The sequence below is a fragment of the Garra rufa genome, chromosome 7 (genome assembly GCF_049309525.1).
Source record: "Garra rufa chromosome 7, GarRuf1.0, whole genome shotgun sequence".
NCBI lineage: Eukaryota > Metazoa > Chordata > Actinopteri > Cypriniformes > Cyprinidae > Garra > Garra rufa.
The window spans coordinates 51,156,664-51,177,795 of record NC_133367.1 but is presented as its reverse complement, the minus strand read 5'-3'; the positions used below and the strand labels follow the sequence as shown (position 1 = coordinate 51,177,795).

Sequence of the window (21,132 nt, the reverse complement as noted above, 5' to 3'; positions counted from 1 at the left end):
GCTGTCTTGATAGCTTAAGCATTAGCGCTACACCAGTTTATCGGTCAGGCTGATTTATTGGCCAGGGTTTAGTCTCTTTGAAATTAGCAAAGTATTATCACATTTATACAGTATATACATATACAGTACCTGCAATAAATCAGAATATCAGCATCAGTCATTAAAAACCCACCATAAATTAGCATACTGCATAGATAGATATTCATGTAAAAATACATGAACTTAATGAAGATAACTACTTTTGTCTTTCTATATTCCCCACAGATATAGATGAGTGCAAGACAGTGCAGGAAGCTTGCAAAGGGGGCATGAAATGTGTCAACCATTTCGGTGGCTACCTCTGCCTTCCTCACAACGCTCGGATAATCATCAGTAACGGCGAGGATGACCCCACTACCGCCCCCCCAGTGGAAAGAGTAGAAGTTCAGCCCGGCTTAGCCCCAGTCTCCAGGAGTGATTACTCAAGAGTCATTCATAGCGCATCACATACACTGCAGTGTGGCGTGGGTTTCATGCCGGACTCTCAGAACTACTGCAGAGGTGAGCAATGGCTGTCCAATTCTCTGCTTGGTTATTTCCAGTATTTGTTGCGCTTATGGTGTTGAAAGATGTCATGAGATGTCAAGATATAAATTCGGAATGGCAAGATATAAGCTTGGAATCACGAGAAATACACTCGGAATTGTGAGATATAAACTTGGAATTGTGAGATATAAATTCGGAATTGCAAGATATAAAATCGGAATCACAGGATATAACATCGGAATCACAAGATGTAAATTTGGAATGGCAAGATATAAACTCGGAATTGCAAGATATAAACTCGGAATTGCAAGATATAAATTTGGAATTGCAAGATATAAATTTGGAATTGCGAGATATAAACTTGGAATTGTGAGATATAAACTCAGGAATCACAAGATATAAGCTCTCAATTGCAAGATATAAACTCAGAATCGTAAGATATAGATTTGGAATCGCGAGATAGAAACTCGGAAATGCAAGATATAAGCTTGGAATCATGAGATATAAGCTCGGAATTGCGAGATATAAACTTGGAATTGCGAGATATAAGCTCGGAATCGTGAGATAGAAGTTCTCAATTGTAAGATATAAACTCGGAATCATGACATATAAACTCAGAATTGCAAGATATAAGCTCAGAATCACAAGAAATAACTCAATTACGAGATTCACTCAGAATCATAAGATGTAGATTTGGAATCACGAGATATAAAATCGGAATTGCAAGATGTAAAATCGGAATCATAAAATATAACATCGGAATCGCAAGATATAAATTTGGAATTGCAAGATATAAATTTGGAATCGTGAGAAATAAGCTCGGAATCGCAATATAGAAGTTCTCAATTGCAAGATTTTGTAAGGAATTGTAAGATACATATACTCAGAATCATGAGATATAAACTCGGAATTACGAGATATAAGCTCTCAATTGTGAGATATAAACTCAGAATCTTAAGATACAGATTTGGAATCATGAGATATAAACTCGGAAGTGCAAGATATAAGCTTGGAATCACAAGATGTAAGCTTGGAATTGCAAAATATAAACTCGGAATCGCAAGATATATGTTCTCAATTGCAAGATAAAAACTCGGAATTGCAAGATATAAGCTCGGAATCACGAGATATAAATTTGTAATTGCGAGATATAAACTTGAAATTGAGAGCTTATATCTTGTGATTCCCGAGTTTATATCTCACAATTCCAAGATATAAACTCAGAATCGTAAGATATAGATTTGGAATCGCGAGATAGAAACTCGAAACTAGAATTGCAAGATATAAGCTTGGAATCATGAGATATAAACTCGGAATTGCAAGATATAAATTTGGAAATGTGAGATATGAACTCAGGAATCACAAGATATAAGCTCTCAATTGCAAAATATAAACTCAGAATCATAAGGTATAGATTTAGAACTGTCAGATAAAAACTCGGAATCGCAAGATATAAACTTGGAATCATGAGATATAAGCTTGGAATTGTGAGATATAAACTCGGAATTGCAAGATATAAAATAGGAATCACAGGATATAACATCGGAATCACACTATATTCCAAATCCACAATATAGATTTGGAATCGCGAGATAGAAACTCGGAAATGCAAGATATAAGCTCAGAATCATGAGATATAAGCTTGGAATCGCTAGATATAAACTTGAAATCATGAGATATAAATTCTCAATTTTTGCGAGATAAATTTGGAATTGCAAGATATAAACTTGGAATCATGAGATATAAACTCGGAATCACAAGATATAAATTCTCAATTTTCGCGAGATATAAATTTGGAATTGCAAGATATAAACTTGGAATCGTGAGGTATAAATTCGGAATCTTAAGATATAAGCTCTCAAATTTGAGATATACACTTGTAATTGTGAGATATAAACTTGTAATTGCAAGATATAAACTCGATAAACTCAGAATCACAAGATACAAACTCAGCACTGTGAGATATAAACTCAGAATAGCAAGATATAAATTCAGAATTAATCTTTTTATCCCATGGCAGAAACAGGCTTCCATAGTAGTTTTGTGAGGTCTGGATATTGTACTCGGATGGGCAAAAAGTCTGTACGATTTTGAACAACTAGGTTTCATTCAATTAAAAAAGGCAGAAAATGGTTTCAGAGAAACATTTGCACATTGAAAATACTGTAGAGATTAGTTTAGTTTCTGAGAGCAAAAATGACTAGGCGCTTAAATTATTCACCTAAATTTGATTGCCTGTTTGGTTGATTTGTATGAAACCGCATACTTACGTACTATATAGAATGGCAAAATAGTAGCATGTCAAAATCCTTAGTATACATGAAACAGAATGTCCAAAACAACCTAGGTGGTTCACTACCTTCGCCAAAATTTTTGGAGTGCACAGCCAATGGACACTCTTCTATCCCATAAGACCATGGGAGGAGAATTGTGAATAGCAGGAAAGTGACTGCACATGCTAATTCTAAGAACTGAATGGAATGTGTTTGCAAAGTTTAGTTTATGTGTAGATGAGTGTAGCACACTCAAAGTTTTTATTAGCGATAGTGTAAATCAGCTTATTAGCCTCCAGCTTTTAGGCTTCCAGCACCTGAAATATTAGTAAAACAAATGTCAACATACACAGTCAATTCTGAGAGGCCATATTTAAAATACTCAACAAAAGATGATCTCTGTGCAGAATGTGTAGTTAACAAGCCAAACACTGACCCCTTGGGAAGTTATTATACCATTCTTTGGGAAGTCATTGTGTCTGTTTAGAGGACGCAGTGCCAGATAGCTGCTTCCTCTGGGTCTGTCTTCTTCTATCTGGTGGATAAAACAATTTTTGTCTGTGTGCTAATTCTTTCCCAACCTGATAGAGGTCTCAGTCATGTTACAGCACGCAGAATCCCGGCGCTAGAAGCAAACAATTTAGATTGCATAAACCATTCATGATGAGGCTGAAAGACATGAATTGCAAAGCCATGCCAACTAGCATGTAATCCAACAAGAATAATACTTTGTTTCCCAATCCTAAATCATTTTATGAGATACTATGAGCAGTCATTTGCACTGATTCAGTTTGCTGTAATACTTGGTAACTGATACCATTCCTGCTGAACAGGCCATGCTACTTTAATGCTAGTCAAAGTTGTTTTTTACTGATTAGCATTGGTTTGGTTTTGGTCTTGCTGATTAATCATAATGTTTAAAGGGTAGTTCAGCCAAAAATGAAAACTCTGTCATTGATTACTCACCCTCATATTGTTCCAAAGCCCCAAGACCTTCGTGATACTCAAATGATTGTGCATGGAAGAGAAGAAATTGTTGAATAAAGTCTTTATTTTTGTTTTCTTTGTGCACAAAAACTATTCTTGTAGCTTCATAAAATTACAGTTGAACCAATGTCACATGGAATCTTTTATCAATGTTCTTACTACCTTTCTGGACCTTGAATGTGGTAGTTGCATTGCTGTCTATGTAGGGTCAGAAAGTGCTTGGATTTCATCAAAAGTATCATAATTTGTGTTCCAAAGATAAATTTACGGACTTGGAACGACATGAGTTTCAGTAATAAATGATACATTTTTTGAGTGTCATGTGGTATAACCATCAAAGGTCATTATTTTTGAAACAGATTAATTCTGTTTTTTAAGTAACTAAATTGAATGGAATTAACAGTAATATTGTGAAATTTGTTACATTTTTACAAAGCTGCACCACATGACATTTAACAACTTGAACTAGACTTGCCTTGTTAGATTTTCTAATATTTTAAAATACTTACAGATACTTGTCCTATCTTATCAAATGTCCTATCTTATGCTTTTTTCAGCATGTGCTTGGTGGTCGAACCACATGACTTTTATTCAACGGCAAAAGTTTTCAAAATTGAAGCAGATTTGTTTATTTTTAAAGAAATAAATAAAAGAAAAAACATTCTTTAATTCAGTGAAACTGACTACCTATAAGGTTTGTTTCACTATCTTAATTTAATGCAACACCAATATCATAAATTAAATTTTGTCACATTTCTGGAAAGTTGCACCACATGACATTTTACTTGAACTAACCTTGCCTTGTCAGATTTTCTGATATTTTAAAATACTTACTGATACTTGTCCTATCTTATAAAATGTCCTATTTTATCCTTTTTTTTAGCATGTGCTTGTTGGTCACACCACATGACTTTCATTCAACGGCAAACGTTTTCAAAACTGAATGAGTTTTGTTCATTACTTTTCTAGAAATAAACAAAAGGAATAAATATTTTAATTAATTGAGACAGACTAATTCTGTTTTTTTAACTAACTAAATTTAAATGGAACTAACAGTAATATCATACATTTTGTTAAATTATTAAAGTTGCACCACATGACATTTTACAACTTGAACTAACATTGCCATGTCAGATTTTCCAATATTTTAAAATTTACTGATTCTCGTCTTCTCTTATTTGATTTCCTGTTTTATGATATTTTTTCTGCATGTGCTTTTGGTCGCACCACACGACTTTCATTCAGTGGCAAGTTTTCAAAATTGAAGCAGATTTGTTTATTTAAAAAAAAAATAATAATAAAAATTAATAATAATATATATATATATATATATATATATATATATATATATATTTTTTTTTTTTTTTTTTTATTGAAACAGACTACTTAAGGTTTGTTTCACCATCTAAATTTAATGCAACTAACTCCAATATCATAAATTCAATTTTCATAGCATTTTTGGGAAGTTGCACCACATAATTTTACAACTTGAACTAACATTGCCATGTCAGATTTTCCAATATTTTAAAATATTTACTGATTCTCGTCTTCTCTTATTTGATTTCCTGTTTTATGATTTTTTTTTCTGCATGTGTTTGTTGGTCGCACCACATGACTTTCATTCAGTGGCAAAAGCAGTTTTTGTTCATTTTTTTAAATAAACTAAACGAGAAATATATATACTTTTAATTAATTGAAACTTATTTATTTTTTTTAGAATTAAAAAAGAATTAAAACAGACTAGTTAAAAGGGTTTTTTCAAAATCAAAATTTATAATTTTGTTGCGTTTTTGGAAAGTTGCATCACATGACATTACCAATATTTTAAAATACTGACTGATTCTTGTCTTCTAACGTAATTTCCTGTTTTAGATGATTTTTTTCTGCATGTGCTTGTTGGTCACACCACATGACTTTTGTTCATTTTTTTCTAAGAAATAGCACCAAGTTGCACCACATGACATTTAACAACCTGAACTTGAAAAAAAAGTCTAATTATCTGAATTTTTTTAATTACTGACATTTTCTTCTTTTTGATAAAATATGCATGTTGGTTCCAGCACATGACTTTTCTGGCAGACAACCTTTTTTTCTTCAAATATTAAAAAAGAAGAAATAAATACATTAATTAAATACATAAATACATTATGACATTACAAAATATAATATTATTTTATTAAAATATAAATGTATATAATAAATAACATGTTAATGATTTACTTATTTCATTATATTATATCATTCTATAATAATATATGCATGAAATATATATATATATATATATATATATATATTTTTTTTCCCATGCATATTTTATTATTATTATTATTATTATTATATTATTATTAGGTCTTTCGAAGACTGATTTGACTAACCCAGTGATTAGTTTTATCTATTTTTGACAAACGTGTGTAACGCAAGACACTGTATTAAAACTGGCGATTTCAGCCATTGTTGTGTGCAGTATTGTTACATTCAGTAAATGAACTGTTGGTCGGTTCGCATTCATGCTTTCAGAGACCTATCTTGAGTCAAATGGCCGTTCATCAACTATGCTTTGTGTTATCAAACAGCTACCAGAGTTTATGTGGTTTTGTTTGAGGAAGTATGGGTCAGGACATGCATCTCTCAGCCCATTAAAATGAGTCAACAATTAGCTCGGGCCTCTTCCCGCAAAAGAGAGTCCGCCTTCTGCGATGTTTACATATTTTCGGCCAGTCTCTTTCAGAAGCGCCTTGGCAGTGATTCCTCTGGAATCTTACACCGGTTTGTTGGAATCAAATCACCGTCATGTGGGTGATCACAGACTCCAGGTGTGTCTCTCTCAAAGAGGTGGGCGAGAAAAAAGCAAGTTTTCGTTTGAACTCTCGCCTGCGAGATCTCGCCTCATTTTTTCCGGCCAGTTTGGCTATCAGCAGCGCTGAACCCCCTGAAAGGGCCCAAACGCTGGTCGGCAAAGCTTTGGAAACACTCGGCAAGAGGCCTCCCGGGGGTCTTCGAATCTGTGGGTTGATATTATTCTCCCATTAATGCCTCAAATAGGGCATTAAGGAGCCTAGGAAGAATCTGCCTTGTTTGGATGAGGCCGTTTTGCACTCACACGTGATGCACATTCAATAATCTGTACATGAATCAGAGAAAACTGGCCTATTCTTAGGCCTTTGTATATAGTTACTTGACCAAACCTGGCAGATAAGCGCAGACCACCCACGATAGCCCTCACAGCGTGAAAGGACACTTTCTGCGCTCCAGAACGAAGCTGTAAACCTCGCCAGACATACCAAAGAATGATTAGGAGTGCAGAAAAGATGTGTGTTTTGGATAACGCTACCTGTTGTTTTAAATAAGTGCCGTTATTAGTGCTATATTTGAGGAACTGGCAATTGGCAACGGCCAGTTATTTTGTTTATTACTCATGCACTATCATTAATGTTCAATTGTGTGTTGTTTTACAGATGTGAATGAGTGTCTAACCGCAAACCCCTGTCAGCATCAGTGCTACAATCTGATTGGCTCTTATCTCTGCCAATGTGAAGTCGGATATGAACTGGCTTCAGACTCTGTTTCCTGCCAAGGTTATATTTTTTAAGTATTTCAAACTTCGTTAATGTATTTTATGAAGTCTAACTTTTGAGGTTTTTGAAAGTGCATAATATAACTTAAATATTCCTGAATACAATCGGCTGTAGACAACTATTGATATACTGTTTTTGTCCTTCAGTATTTTGGTAGTCTTTGGTAATCAGGATTTGGTCCACAGACATTAAATTGACAGTAACCGCAGAAAGTATTTTGTGATTCTGAGAGTTTCATCCTCATTGGTGTTTTCCAGATATCAATGAGTGTGAATTCTCAAACTACATCTGCCAGTTCCAGTGTGTGAATCAGCCTGGCGGATACCAGTGTGTGTGTCCTGACGGATACCAGCTCCAAGGGACGCGGATGTGCCAAGGTACATTCCAGTTTCTTCCAAGCTCCTGAAGTGGCTTCTGAAGTTTCTCATTGTCGTTTTTCATTGTATGGTGTAACAGACTGTTTCCTGTACACGTGGCAATAAACTCTTGAAACTTGAATCTTTTCCACCCTGTTAACAGATATAAACGAGTGTGACACAGTACACAACTGCAGAGAAGATGAAATGTGTTGGAACTACTATGGAGGATTCCGTTGCTATCCCAGAAACCCTTGTCGTGAGCCGTACGTCAAAACAGGCGAAGGGTGCGTCTGATCTCCTGATAAAATCATGCTCTGTTGCGGTTGCGATGGTATTAGATCCACAAATCCATTTTACAAACTGTTTGAATGTCGATCAACAGACGCTGTAGGTGCCAGACACCAAATGTTTGCCGAGGATTGCCTCCTGTCATTGTCTACAAGTATATGAGCATCTTTTCAGATCGCTCAGTGCCTGCGGATATCTTCCAGATTCAAGCTACCAGTGTCTACCCCAACATGGTAAACACCTTCACCATCAAATCTGGCAATGAGGGAGGAGAATTCTACCTGAGGGTAAGATTGGGCAAATCTATATTGGGGTAATTCTTGGGAAAAAAATACTTTAATATCATATTTTTCCACCTTACAATCAGATTACTGTAGGATATAAAGATTACTGGTTAACAAATATATGTTATTTTAAACAAAGTTACATATTTTTACCAGCATTTGGTGCCTTAATGAGTAATTGATTACTCTAAGTACAGTAAGGGATAATGTTAGCTTCTCTGTAATTATTGTAATCAAATTAAATGCAGTATAGACCAGGGGTGCCCAACCCTGTTCCTGGAGATCTACCTTCCTGCTGAGTTTAGTTCCAACCCTGATCAAACCCACCTGTTTGTAATTATCAAGTGCTCCTTTAGATCCTAATTAGTTGGGTCAGGTGTGTTTGATTAGGGTTGGAGCTGAACTCTGCAGGAAGGTAGATCTCCAAGAACAGGGTTGAGCACCCCGGTATAGAATATAGAACAATTCTGTATAGTGTAGTGGATAAAACATCTAATGTTAAAATGTATGCTTTAATGTAACCTTCTTCTTTAAATTCTTTGGTCAGTACAATAATTTGTGCAATTTTATAGTATTTATAGTATATGTGAAAGTGTTAAATGAGCAGTTTCATGTTTATCCTTATATTATTCAACTGGTCAAGGTTGATGTGGGATTTAAAAAGTAGTAATACAGTACTTTTCAGAAAGAGTAATTAGTACAGTAATCTAATTGTTGAAGATTAAGTTAGTAGCTAGTAATGAATTACTTTTTTAGAGTAACTTACCCAACACTGAATTGTTACTAAACTCTACATTATTTCAACACTGTAACAGTTTGGATGGATAACTTCTAGAATGGTGGATAAATTCTAGATATATTACTTTAAGTAAAGCCTTAATATATAAATAGCACATTATAATTGAAAAGGCATTTCTCTTCCAAAATTTGTGCCAACCGTGTCATTAAGTGTTCGGTGGTTAAAGGTTACGGGGTTGAAAATGCAAAAAAAAGTATAATAACAGCTTACTTAGAGTCAATGTTCATGTGCTTTTTGCCCAGAAGCCAAGAAAAGTATTAGTATTATGTAAAGGACTGTTCACTAATATTTCCTGTAATAAACCAACAATTGAGCTTGACAAAATAAGAGTTAATATAATGACAACCCAACATATCTCTACCAAAACAGGTTTTATGTTCACCCTATTGCATTTAAAGTCTTTTGGGGTTGAATGTTACAGGATTGAAGATCCTAAAATGTCTAATAAACACCTGAGCTAGCAAATATCATTGCATAACACCAGATTACAGCCAGTCTTATACTTATTATACTATACATTTTTATACTTCTAGCCAAGAGCATTTTTTTTCTATAACAGAGTTGAACTATTGAGAGTGATGATATAACTGGAATGTAAACATAATGAAAAACTGACAACAGTCTACTTACCTTTTCTATGGACCCGTCACATTTCTCTTCCAAAACAGGTTTAGCTTCAACCCTGTTACATCTAAAATGTATGGGGTTAAATGTTACTTTGTTGATTAGTGTGTATATCAGTATTATTGTGCTTTTTGTCAAGACTTTTGAGTATTTGAGCGTGACCATTTAACAGTAAACACAATAAAAACTGATAGAGACTTCAAGAGATACTCACCTTTCTTTGACCCGATGATATTCCTTTCCCAAAACAGGTTTAGTGCTAACCCTGTTACATTTAAAATATCTAGGGTTGAAGATCAGTGAAAAAATGTTTTGTAACGTTCTTGGCTAGCACCAGATTATTTACAGTCAGTATTCTTCTGCTTTCTGCAAAGAAAAATAATGATTATTCTTATTTTTTTATTACTATTATTTTCCCTTAACAGAGTTGAACAACTGAGCATGGCAGTATAACTGTAAACAATAAAAACTGAGTGAGACTGTAAGAGACACTCACCTGTGTTTGAACCCATTCCTTTTCCAAAACAGGTTTAGTGCCAACCCTATAAAATGTAAAATATTTAGGGTTGAAGATCAGTGCAAAAATGTCTTGCACAGCACAACTGGCCCAGCACAACACCAGATTATTTAAAGTCAGTATTCTTCTGCCTTTTGTTAAGAAAAATAATATGATCACTACTATTTTATATACTATATTAATTTTTCTTAACAGAGTTTCTGAGCATGACAACATAACTGTAAAAAATAAAAACTGCAAGGACTGTAAGAGATACTTACTCGTGTTTGAACCCATGACATTCTTTTTCCAAAATATGTTTAGCGTTAACTGTTACTTTTAAAATATTTAGGGTTAAAGATCAGTGCAAAAATGTCTTTTAACTTCCTTAGCTGGCACAGCACAACACCAGCTTATGTACAGCCAGTATTCTTTTGCTTTCTGCCAAGAAAAACAGTGATCAGTATTACTTTTCCATAACAGAGTTGAACGACTGAGCATGAGCAATGTAACTGTAAACAATTAAAACTGTAGAGACTGTAAGAAATGCTTATTTGTGTTTGAACCCATGCCATTTCTTTTTGCAAAATATGTTTAGCATCAACTCTGTTACTTTTTAAATATTTAAGGTTAAAGATGAGTGCAAAAACTTACTGTAACTTGCTTAGCTGGCACAGCACAACACCAGATTATTTACAGCCAGTATTCTTCTGCTTTCTGCCAAGAAAAAGAGTGATCACTATTATTTTTCCATAACAGAGTTGAACAATCAAGCATGACAACATAAATGTAAACAATAAAAATTGTAGAGACTGTAAGAGATACTTATTTGTGTTTAAACCCATGACATTCATTTTCCAAAATAAGTTTAGTGTCAACCCTGTTACATTTAAAATGTTTAGAGATAAATATCAGTGCAAAAATGTCTTGTAACTTCCTAAGCTAACACAGCACAACACAGATTATTTACTTCTGCTTTCTGCCAAGAAAAAGAGTGATCTCTGTTATTTTCCAATAACAGAGTTGAACTACTAAGCATGACAACGTAAATGTAAACAAAAACTGTAGAGACTGTAAAATATACTTACTCATGTTTGAACCCATGACATTCTTTTTTTCAAAATACACTACCAGTCAAAAGTTTGGACACACTTCCCCATTCCCTTTGAGCATGTCAAAATAACTGTAAACAATAAAAACTGTAGAGACTGTAAGAGATACTTTTTTGTGTTTGAACCCATGACATTCCTTTTCCAAAATAGGTTTAGCATCAACCCTGTTACACTTAAAATATTTAGGGTTGCAGATCAGTGCCAAAAAGTCTTGTAACCTTCTTAGCTGGCACAGCACAACACCAGATTATTTACAGTCAGCATTCTTCTGCTTTCTGCCAAGAAAAAGAGTGATCAATATTATGTTCCCATAACAGAGTTGAACAACTGAGCATGACAACATAACTGTAAACAATAAAAACTGTAGAGACTGTAAGAGATACTTACTCATGTTTAAACTCATGACATTCCTGTTTCCAAAATAGGTTTACCGTCAACCCTGTTACATTTAAAATGTTTTAGAGTTGTTACAGAGGTGAAGATCAGTGAAAACTTGTCAGTTATCATTGCTCACAATGATATTTTCCCACAACAGAGTTGAAATGTACCTGTAAACATAATTTAATACAAAGTCATCAACCCTGTTACATTTATTGCAATTTAAGTCTCTCCACTGATTGGCTTTTTTTCTCTGTCTTCCAGCGCTCCAGTAATGTAAGCGCCATGTTGGTGATGACCAAACCTTTGACTGGACCTAGAGAACATGTGGTGGACCTGGAGATGGTCACCCAGAGTAATGTCTTGAGCTACCGTTCCAGCTCACTGCTGAGACTCACCATTATCGTGGGTCCATACCCTTTCTAAATCATCTAGATCGACTGAATCAGCACCTTTATGTTTGTACTGCAGCTTACTATGTTTAAAATGTTCAACGCAGCACGGCTACCTGGTTGTGGTCCAGATCAGTGGTTCTTAACTGGTTGGTCAAGATCCAAAAATGTGGCAATTCCAAATCTAAATATTTGATTATAAGATTTTAAACGAGTTTGCATTTGTATGATGAATCTTTTGTATAACAAATTTGGATCACCATTTAATGTCCACTGTAAAATGTAGGTCTAGAAACAAAACTGGCTGAGAACCACTGGTCTAGATAGTTGCATATTCACTGGGTTTCAAACAGGAATTGGTTTATTAATCATACAAAGTAGGTTGTCTGGATTACTGAAGTTTTCAAGTAACTTCGGAAAATGAAAGACAAGGTCAGAGAGGGTGACATGAAGACCAAGTAATATCTGAAAAACAACACAGCTGGATACCAGAAGGAAACACAGTTGCTCAAGTTTCATTCTGAAAAGCACTTATAGGTTATTCTTTGTCTTGGTAGCAAGAGGTTTGCAAGATTCTGCTGCATGTCCAAAAAGTGGGTCTATCATTATTTACTTATCCTGTGTTGTTGTAATCTCATATACCTTTCTTTCTGTAAAACACATAAGGTGAAGTTTAACAGAATGTGTCTAAAAATGGGTCTCCAAAAATTATAAAACAGCATAAAAATAGTCTATACGACTCTACAGCTATATTGTGAATATTCCCAACAGACCAAAAATATATTTATTAAAAATATATTCCCTTCCATCACAATGCTCGAATCTTTCACACATCTTCAAATTGGTGTAGCAGTTGGTTATGACTAATTCAACAATCACCAATCAAAAATCTTGGTCTGTTAGAGACCAATTACGAAGAACGCACTTTTGCGCTGAAAGTGGAATGGGAAAAATGCAGTCCCAAGACATTGGTTGGCTTTTTATAAAGTTGAACGTCTTTTTACTTGTGCACGTTTTTGTTTTTTTCCCAAAATACACAAATGCAATGCTCAAAGATGTCTGTTTAGCACATACTTACATAGAAAACCAATGGAAAATCAGTTCACCGGAATGCAAAATGTGTTCGGTATGAACTATTTGGATATTTTCGACCTCATTCCCTCTCACTGAATGGAAAGTGCACATTCTGCTAAACGTCTCCTTTTGTGTTCCTCAGTAGAAAGTAGGCCATGTGAGTTTGGGTTGACATGAGGTTGAGTAAATGATGACTAGAGTTTTCATTTTTAAACAAACCAACCTTTTAACCTGTCAACAAATCAAAGCTTTACATTTCTCGTACGTGGATTGTGCAGAAACAGAATGTGATTATCGAAAAGTGCTTATAGATTCTTTACTAGATTTTACTTCTTAGCAGGGGAAAAGTGTTTTATAGGTGGAACATGTGGATAAAGCAAACAGAGTTAGGTGGAACAGTTTGTGGCGTAATCTAATGGCATCCTTAGCTAATGGAAATCTCTGAATGCGTCCTCCGCCTTGCAAATACTGCAGAAATGACCTCCTATCCTATGAGAATAAGGCAATAATGTTTTGGAAACAGAAGTGATGTTTTCAGGAAATTGCTGGCAAGGGTTTTGGGTCGCATAAGCAATGGAACTCTTGCCTAACATGTCTGTATGGTTGCCAGAGCAGCGTTTGATCTTCTGCAGTGTTTCGTGTCGACGGTCTGTGACAAACACTGTTACTTAAACCGTTGCGTCACACCCGGCGCCCCCAGAGACGTGGCCGTGGGTGAGGCCGGAATGGTTCACGCACCACCACGTTGTATGAAATTATGTTGGCAAGCCATCTCTACGTTGGCCGCTTCGACATCTGACTTAGTGCTTTCATGCAATGCTTGCAAATCAATCTGGATGTTGTCATTATCTGTTTTCTTATGATCAAAGAATTTGGGAACGCTCCCTGTTTGAGATCATTTTTGCTCATATCTAAATTGATGTCTTTGTGTTTGTTCAACAAACTAAATTTAATTGGATTTGCACCTTTCGTTCAGAAATTTCCTGTATTTTCAGTCTGCTCTCAAGTTGCACTTTTTTTACTCTTTCATAGCCTTCGTGCCATTTATTCTGCTGTAAAGTTTTTGGAAATAAAAAATGAATACAGTACAGTGTGTCATTCTCATTTGCTACAAAAACCAGATAGGAAGCATGTTCGAAAATGCTCATGTTCACAAAATCGAATCTTTCGCTTGTATTGCATAACATGCATGGGTCACAGTTTGGTATATTCCTGGAACAGTTTATGGGGACCACCAAGATTCATCTGCAGTTATTACCTCCCGCGGTTGCAGATGGGAATATGTAACTATGTGATGTTGCCATGACAATCGTTGGACAGTTCCTGTAAGGATATTTACACGCTGACAGCCTAGTCATTTACAGAAAGCATGCGAGTCATACATGAACTGCATGTTTTTCTTTGTTTTTCGTTGTAAGACTACTCCTGCATGTCTTTTTTTTCTTTTTCTTTTTTTCTAAATAAAAGAAAAATGGACTACAAACTAAATATACACTACCAGTCAAGATTTTTTTTGTTTTTGAAATAAGTTTCTTCTGCTCACCAAGCCTGCATTTATTTGATCCAAAGGTTTTCTATTTGAATATATTTTAAAATGTCATTTATTCCTGTGATCAAACTTTTTTAGCGTCATTACTCCAGTCTTCAGTGTCACATGATCCTTCAGAAATCATTCTAATATGCTGATTTGTTGTTCAAGAAACATTTATTATTATTATTATCTTCAGTATTTAAGTTAAGTAATTTTTTTCAGGATTCTTTGAGAAATAGAAAGATCCAAAGACCAGCATTTATCTGAAATAAAAAGCATTTGTAATATTATACAACATACCATTCAAAAGCTTGGAGTCAGTATATTTTTTAATTATTTATTGGGAAAGAAATTATAGAAATTAATACTTTTACTTAGCAAGTATGCTTTAATTTGCTCAAAAGTGATGATAAAGACATTTATAATGTTAAAAATATTACTGTTTAAAAACTTTTGACTGGTAATGCAAGTGTTCAAATCTGTGGACAATTATAATAAAATTTTGGAAAAATGGACTAAATTCAATCATAATATTTTACTGATTTCTGAAGAATCATGTGACACTGAAGACTGAAGTAATGATACTGAAAATTCAGCTTTTAAATCAGCAGATAAATTACTTTCAGTATTTCGAATCAAATAAATACAGCCTTGGTAAGCAAAAGAATCTTCTTTAAAAAACATCAACAAAACTTACAGTTCAAAAACTTTTGACTGGCAATGCAAGATTTAAATCTGTGGAGAATTATAATAAAATGACTAAATTCAGAATGACATATTTATAGTTTGTGCATAATGTGAATATAATATTAGATAGTCATCTTTCTGATGGTTTAATGAGGGAAAATTATGTTTGGCTGGGTTAGAACCCAAAACTCTCAGGAAATTGCCTTGATATTTCAGCACTTTACTGCTATTGATAACAAATGTCTATATTCTATCAAAATATTTATTGTAAGACTAAGAGCAGTATTACAAAAGATGTTCTTCGTTTTGTCTTTACTGCAATCTGCTGTCTCTCATAGAAGCAATAGCACGTTTGTTATTGTCAGAGCAAAAAGTGTACGAGGGTAAAAATGGAAAACGGATTAAATGTGTGAATGCATTTTTTTGTATCTGTAAGTACATGAGATGAATAAGTCGCCAAAAAGACGGAGTTTAGTGTAACTTTAAACCAAAACCTAATGTAACAGCCTCATCTGCTGGTTACCCACAGCATCGCATCATTTCCATAGCCCTGACAAAACTCAAATTCACGTGTATTTGCACTAAAATTAAACTCATAAGTCAGTCCTCCAACGTGCTTTTGATTTCAAAAGTCGGTGAAGTGAATGTGGTTTACCTTTTCAAACATTTCTCGCCTGAAAACGGTGTGTTTTAGTCGTGAATATTACTGAGAGGGTCTAAGGTCCAAGCACATTTGCTGCTAGCCTAGTAGTAGTTGTGTATGACGTAAGCCAGTTTCTGTCGGCCAAATCAGATTCGAACCAATCAAAACGTCGGAGAGGTTTGCGTAACCAATCACAGCGCAGCGCTGTGACTCACCATACATGGACAGCCATCACCATATAAGGAAACATCGACTCGCTTTATATGGAGGAAAGTAGATCCTCAGGCGAAGGTCCTCGTGAGGTAAATTTGCTAAATAAGCAAGGTGTTGAGTATTACATCGTTTTAAAAATCATTAAACGCCGTGTATATTCAAAACACAGCGGTTTATGTTTTCAAAGCGGATTATTAAACGAGATATTAACATTACTGTACGTAACTAGTTCTGCTGGCGGAGGTAGATTTGGTCGCGATTCGTTGTTTCCAAATGTGGCAAGCGCAGCGTAAGTTCAGTTGAGGTTTGATTGATGGACTGTAGGCGGAAACTATACGTTGTAAACTTTGTACGATGGTCGTAAAGGGCTAGTTTTGCGGGTTTATTTTTGTAGCTCGAGAACTTCAAATCGCGGCTTTCGTAGGGAAATACACACATCCGTTCTTAAACTCCCGAGTCCGAGTTGTGTTGACTTGAGCTAATGTTTCTTAGCCTAGCATATGTGAGGTAAGTTCGCTATCAAGTGAAGCGATCTGCTGGGATTTGATCTGGGATCTGCTCGGATCACTACACCTACCGCAGGTTGCCGTAGTGCTGGGAGCAGGGCAGTGTGTCAGCGATGTTAGGGGGAAACGGGACGGCCAGAGGGGCTGGACGCTCAGGTAACGGCACGGGGTTGACCCCTCTACAGGTGGGCAGCACATCTGGGGCTTTGGGGGCAGTAAACTCTGCCATGAACCTGCCCGACGGGGGCAGATACGACGACAGGCCGTCGGTTGAGGCTGTGCTGAGCGGCTCCGATGGAGACTCAGACTCCGGGGATGATGAAGAGAGTTCCGTGTTGGACCGGAGAGGAGTCAAGCGGGAGAGGAGTGAGATGGAGGTCGGGGGATCCTCGGGATCCAACGCTGGATTGTCGGCGGGGTACGGAGGGGTTTCCACCGGGGTGGCTGGTGCTAAACCTGGGAAGAAAACGCGAGGACGGGTGAAAATTAAGATGGAGTTTATTGACAACAAGCTGAGGAGATACACGACCTTCAGCAAGAGAAAGACTGGCATTATGAAGAAGGTACGTTGTGTTCAGGTAGCACATGTGTGCTCCTGTCTGCTACTGTCTGCTAGTTATGAATTAACAGCGCTGGTTTACAAGCCACATCATTACTAAATCAATACCACCATGCTAATACTAGCACTGAACTACTACTAGTGCTGTACTGATTCTGATACTATAGAGATACTAGTTTTAAATCAGGAGTAGTATTAGTAGCACTTGTGAGTATTAACCATGGTTTTACTACAAATAAAACCAAAAAACCACGAGAACCACAAATTAACACAGGTATTTATCACATGTGTTAACCACGGTATTTGTAGTAAAACTGGTTAAACCAATGGTGATCAATACGCCAAAAAAACATGGTTACTACACTTTTACTATAATGAAACCATGGTTAATGTTTGTAAGGGTAGTGCTATAGCGATATAGAAGCATTACACTACTAGTAATACTGATTCTATTTGTAAAAATACTAGTACAACTAGTTTTAACTTATTATATTAATACTAGTATTACTATTGTGCTGATTGTAATACTAGTACTACAGCATTATTACCGCTAAACCACCATCCTAATACTAGTACTGCTACTACTACTAGTGCTATCAGTATACTGATGCAGGTACTAATTGTAATACTATAGAGATACTAGTATCAGCAGTTTTAAATCAGGAGTAGTATTAGTAGCACTTGTGAATTATGGTTTTACTACAAATAATACCAAAAAACCACAAGAACCACAAATTAACCATGGTTTTGCTGTGTTAACCACAGTATTTGTGGCAAAACTGGTTATACAAATGGTGATCAATACGCCAAAAAAACATGGTTACTACACTTTCACTATAATGAAACCATGGTTAATTTGTGTGAGGATAGTGCTATAGCGATATAGAAGTATTACATTACTAGTAATAAATGGTAATACTGATTCTAATACTATAAAAATATTAGTTACAACTAGTTTTAAAAGATGATACTGCTTCTAATACTGCGTTAATACTAGTATTACTATTGTACTGATTGTAATACTAGTACTAAACCACCATGCTGCAGCTACTACTAGTGCTATAGCAGTATACTGATGCAGGTACTGATTCCAATACTGTAGAGATACTAGTATCAGAAAAAAGCATGAGTAGAATTAGTATCACTTGTGAATATTAATCATGGTTTTACTACAAGTAAAAAAAAAAAATAAAAAAAAAAACATGAGGACCACAAATTAACCACGGTTTTCCTGTGTTAACCACTGGCACTGCATCTGCTACTAGTGCTACACCAAAATACTGATGGAGGTATTGTACACTACTAGCATTACAATACTGAATCGAATACTATAGAGATACTAGTATGAGTAGTTTTAAATCATCTTCAGCAAAATACCTTAAAATCATCTATAGCAATTATATTCTGATTCTAATATTGCAAAAATACTAGTACAACTGGTTTTACATTCTAATACTCTATAAATACTAGTATTACTATTGTACTGATTATAATACTGTAGTAATACTAATACTGTAGCAATACTAGTGCTAAACCACCATGCTAATACCAGCATTGCAAATACTACTAGTGTTAGTACTACTACTACCAGTATAATGATGCAGATAATATTTACTACTAACATTTACAATAGGGATGCTCATATTGACCGTTTAACCGTTAACCGACAGTAGGGCTGCAACGATTCGTCGACGTTGTCGACAAAAATCGATAATAGAAATAGTCGACAATGAATTTCATTGTCGATGTTGTCGCCAGACAACCGAGTGAGGCATCTTTCTGCCGAGAGTCGCACATACGCAGCTTCTATGCTGAGCGATAACATACAGAAATGGCGGCGTCCAACGCAGCAGCTGCGCGTACCAAAACACGCCCGTTTCACACATACTCCGTCTGCAGTGCGTTTTTTTTTTCCCCACACCCATGTTAACGGATTAGAACGTTCACAATGTACGGACTGCAAACGCGTTCTGTGTGAAAGCAAAACGAGTCTGTGCTTCTTCTGCACCGCATACGTAACGCACACGGACTGTAGACGCACTGCAGACTGAGTATGTATGAAACAGGAGTAAAGTTTGGGAGCATTTTAGCCTGCTACGGCGAATTAAAATATTACCTGCATGGTTTGTAAAGCAGTCCTTGCGCATCACGGCAGCACCTCTGTGATGCACGAACATTTAAAGAGAAAGCACGTCGGACAGTTGAATGAAACGGAGTTTGGCTGGCCTCGGTAAGATTTAAATAACATGGAAGCCAATACGTTTTGTTTTGGATATACATTTTTGTTTACTGTTTTATTGCTGCTGATGGTTTACAGGAAGAAAATGTTTACTTGATTTTAATTTATTTTTTCTTATAAAACAAATGTGCCTGTCCATTAAAAAAATTATAGAGTTTCTTAATTTATGCATTTATGTCTGTACTGACCGAGCACTGTGCCTAATTGGTTTTAGACAGGGCATTTTTATTTACTTTTAGTATGAATTGGCCTATCAGCAGCAAAATATGCATCTTTTATTGAAGTACCCCCTTCTTTCTTGTGTTTACTATAATTTTCCACATAATTAAAGCAATCTCATGCTAAATTTGAGAAAAATTGAATAATTATCCGATTAGTCGACTAATCGTTTCAATAGTCGGTGACTAGTCGACTATTAAAATAGTCGTTAGTTGCAGCCCTAACCGACAGTAAGAATTTTAACCGATTATTACTATCAGTTAAACGGTTTAAAAGGGTTTTTTTCTATTCTTTTTTTTTTTTAACGTTTGCTGCATGGTGAAAGAAATAATGCTATTTGTAAGTTATCTGTTTACTCACGCGCGCGTGTCGACACGTGCAGTGTGGCTGTACAGACATATTTCGCTTCACCTTTACTTAGTAAACAGATGTAGTATATGCAACTCAATGGCAAGAGGCGATATTGGGTTATCAGAGAGTGAATCCGTGAGTGAATGTATTCAAATTCTGAATGAATTATAGTCTAGAAAGTGCGCAATAGGCGCTCCCGTTACAATCACTGGAAAGCTATCACTCATCCTAGAGTAGTTCATCGCAATCTCATAAAGTTATTAAAAAGTAATAAAATAACCTTTACACTGCACAATTAATCTCTTATTTATATAATGCCTACACTTTCTTTGTTTTAATAAGAGAGTTCGTGAAAGTGTAGTTTCAGCAAAACTGAAACCGGCACTTTGGTTGGTGAGTGGATTGTAACATAGCCTCCTCTGATTGGCCACAGTGATAATCAAATCAACATACATGTCTGTGATTGGCTATTGCTGAACGCTGTAAAACACGCGCTTCTCCTCACGCATATGACAGTGGATGGAAGTCCCGAACCGCAAATTGAAAGGGTTTTTGTGATGGTGTTTTTTTCGCGGATCTAAGAGTTAACAGGCAGCGGTCCTGCCTATCCGTACAGCATGTGGACATGTTAAAAACTAGGCACACTGAGGTATTGGCTGGCCTGCTATATATTTTTATGTCCGACGAGAAGAATAAGACCGGTACAGTTCTTCAAAGCGCATAAAAGGATTCAGTGTGTTTTAGTTTTGTCATCTTAATTAGGTAGTTATTTAATTTATACATATTTAGTGTAGGCCTATTTATATTATTCTTTTTTTTTCATTCAGATTTTCTCTGTTCTCAGAACCGCTGCTGATGCGTGATAATTTAAGTTATATGTCAATACAGTTTTTTATGTTGCACTGTATGCTGCTGTTTGCACGTTAAAATAAAACATTTGCTTGTATTTTTAATGTGTCATCACAGATACTCGTGCATTCTATTTTTATTTTAAACTAATTTATTATTCTAATTTTAT

The 21,132-nt window shown here is 35.6% G+C and overlaps 2 protein-coding genes across 3 annotated transcripts in view; both read left to right on the top strand.

Annotated features, from left to right (window-relative positions):
• Positions 1–14,254, top strand: part of LOC141339229 (EGF-containing fibulin-like extracellular matrix protein 1) — an 18,571-nt gene extending 4,317 nt beyond the window's left edge. For both annotated transcript variants that reach the window (XM_073844859.1, XM_073844858.1), the window contains exons 4-9: positions 265–540; positions 7,241–7,360; positions 7,618–7,737; positions 7,880–8,003; positions 8,102–8,294; positions 11,965–14,254. In XM_073844859.1, coding sequence (XP_073700960.1) covers positions 265–540; positions 7,241–7,360; positions 7,618–7,737; positions 7,880–8,003; positions 8,102–8,294; positions 11,965–12,126 — 995 coding nt within the window. In that variant the 3' untranslated portion in view covers positions 12,127–14,254. The remainder of the gene's footprint in view (positions 1–264; positions 541–7,240; positions 7,361–7,617; positions 7,738–7,879; positions 8,004–8,101; positions 8,295–11,964) is intronic.
• A 2,290-nt stretch (positions 14,255–16,544) lies between these two features.
• Positions 16,545–21,132, top strand: part of srfa (serum response factor a) — a 47,748-nt gene continuing 43,160 nt past the window's right edge. Inside the window, exon 1 of the mRNA XM_073844857.1 lies at positions 16,545–17,309. Within this exon, the coding sequence (XP_073700958.1) occupies positions 16,860–17,309 (450 nt within the window). The 5' untranslated portion in view covers positions 16,545–16,859. The remainder of the gene's footprint in view (positions 17,310–21,132) is intronic.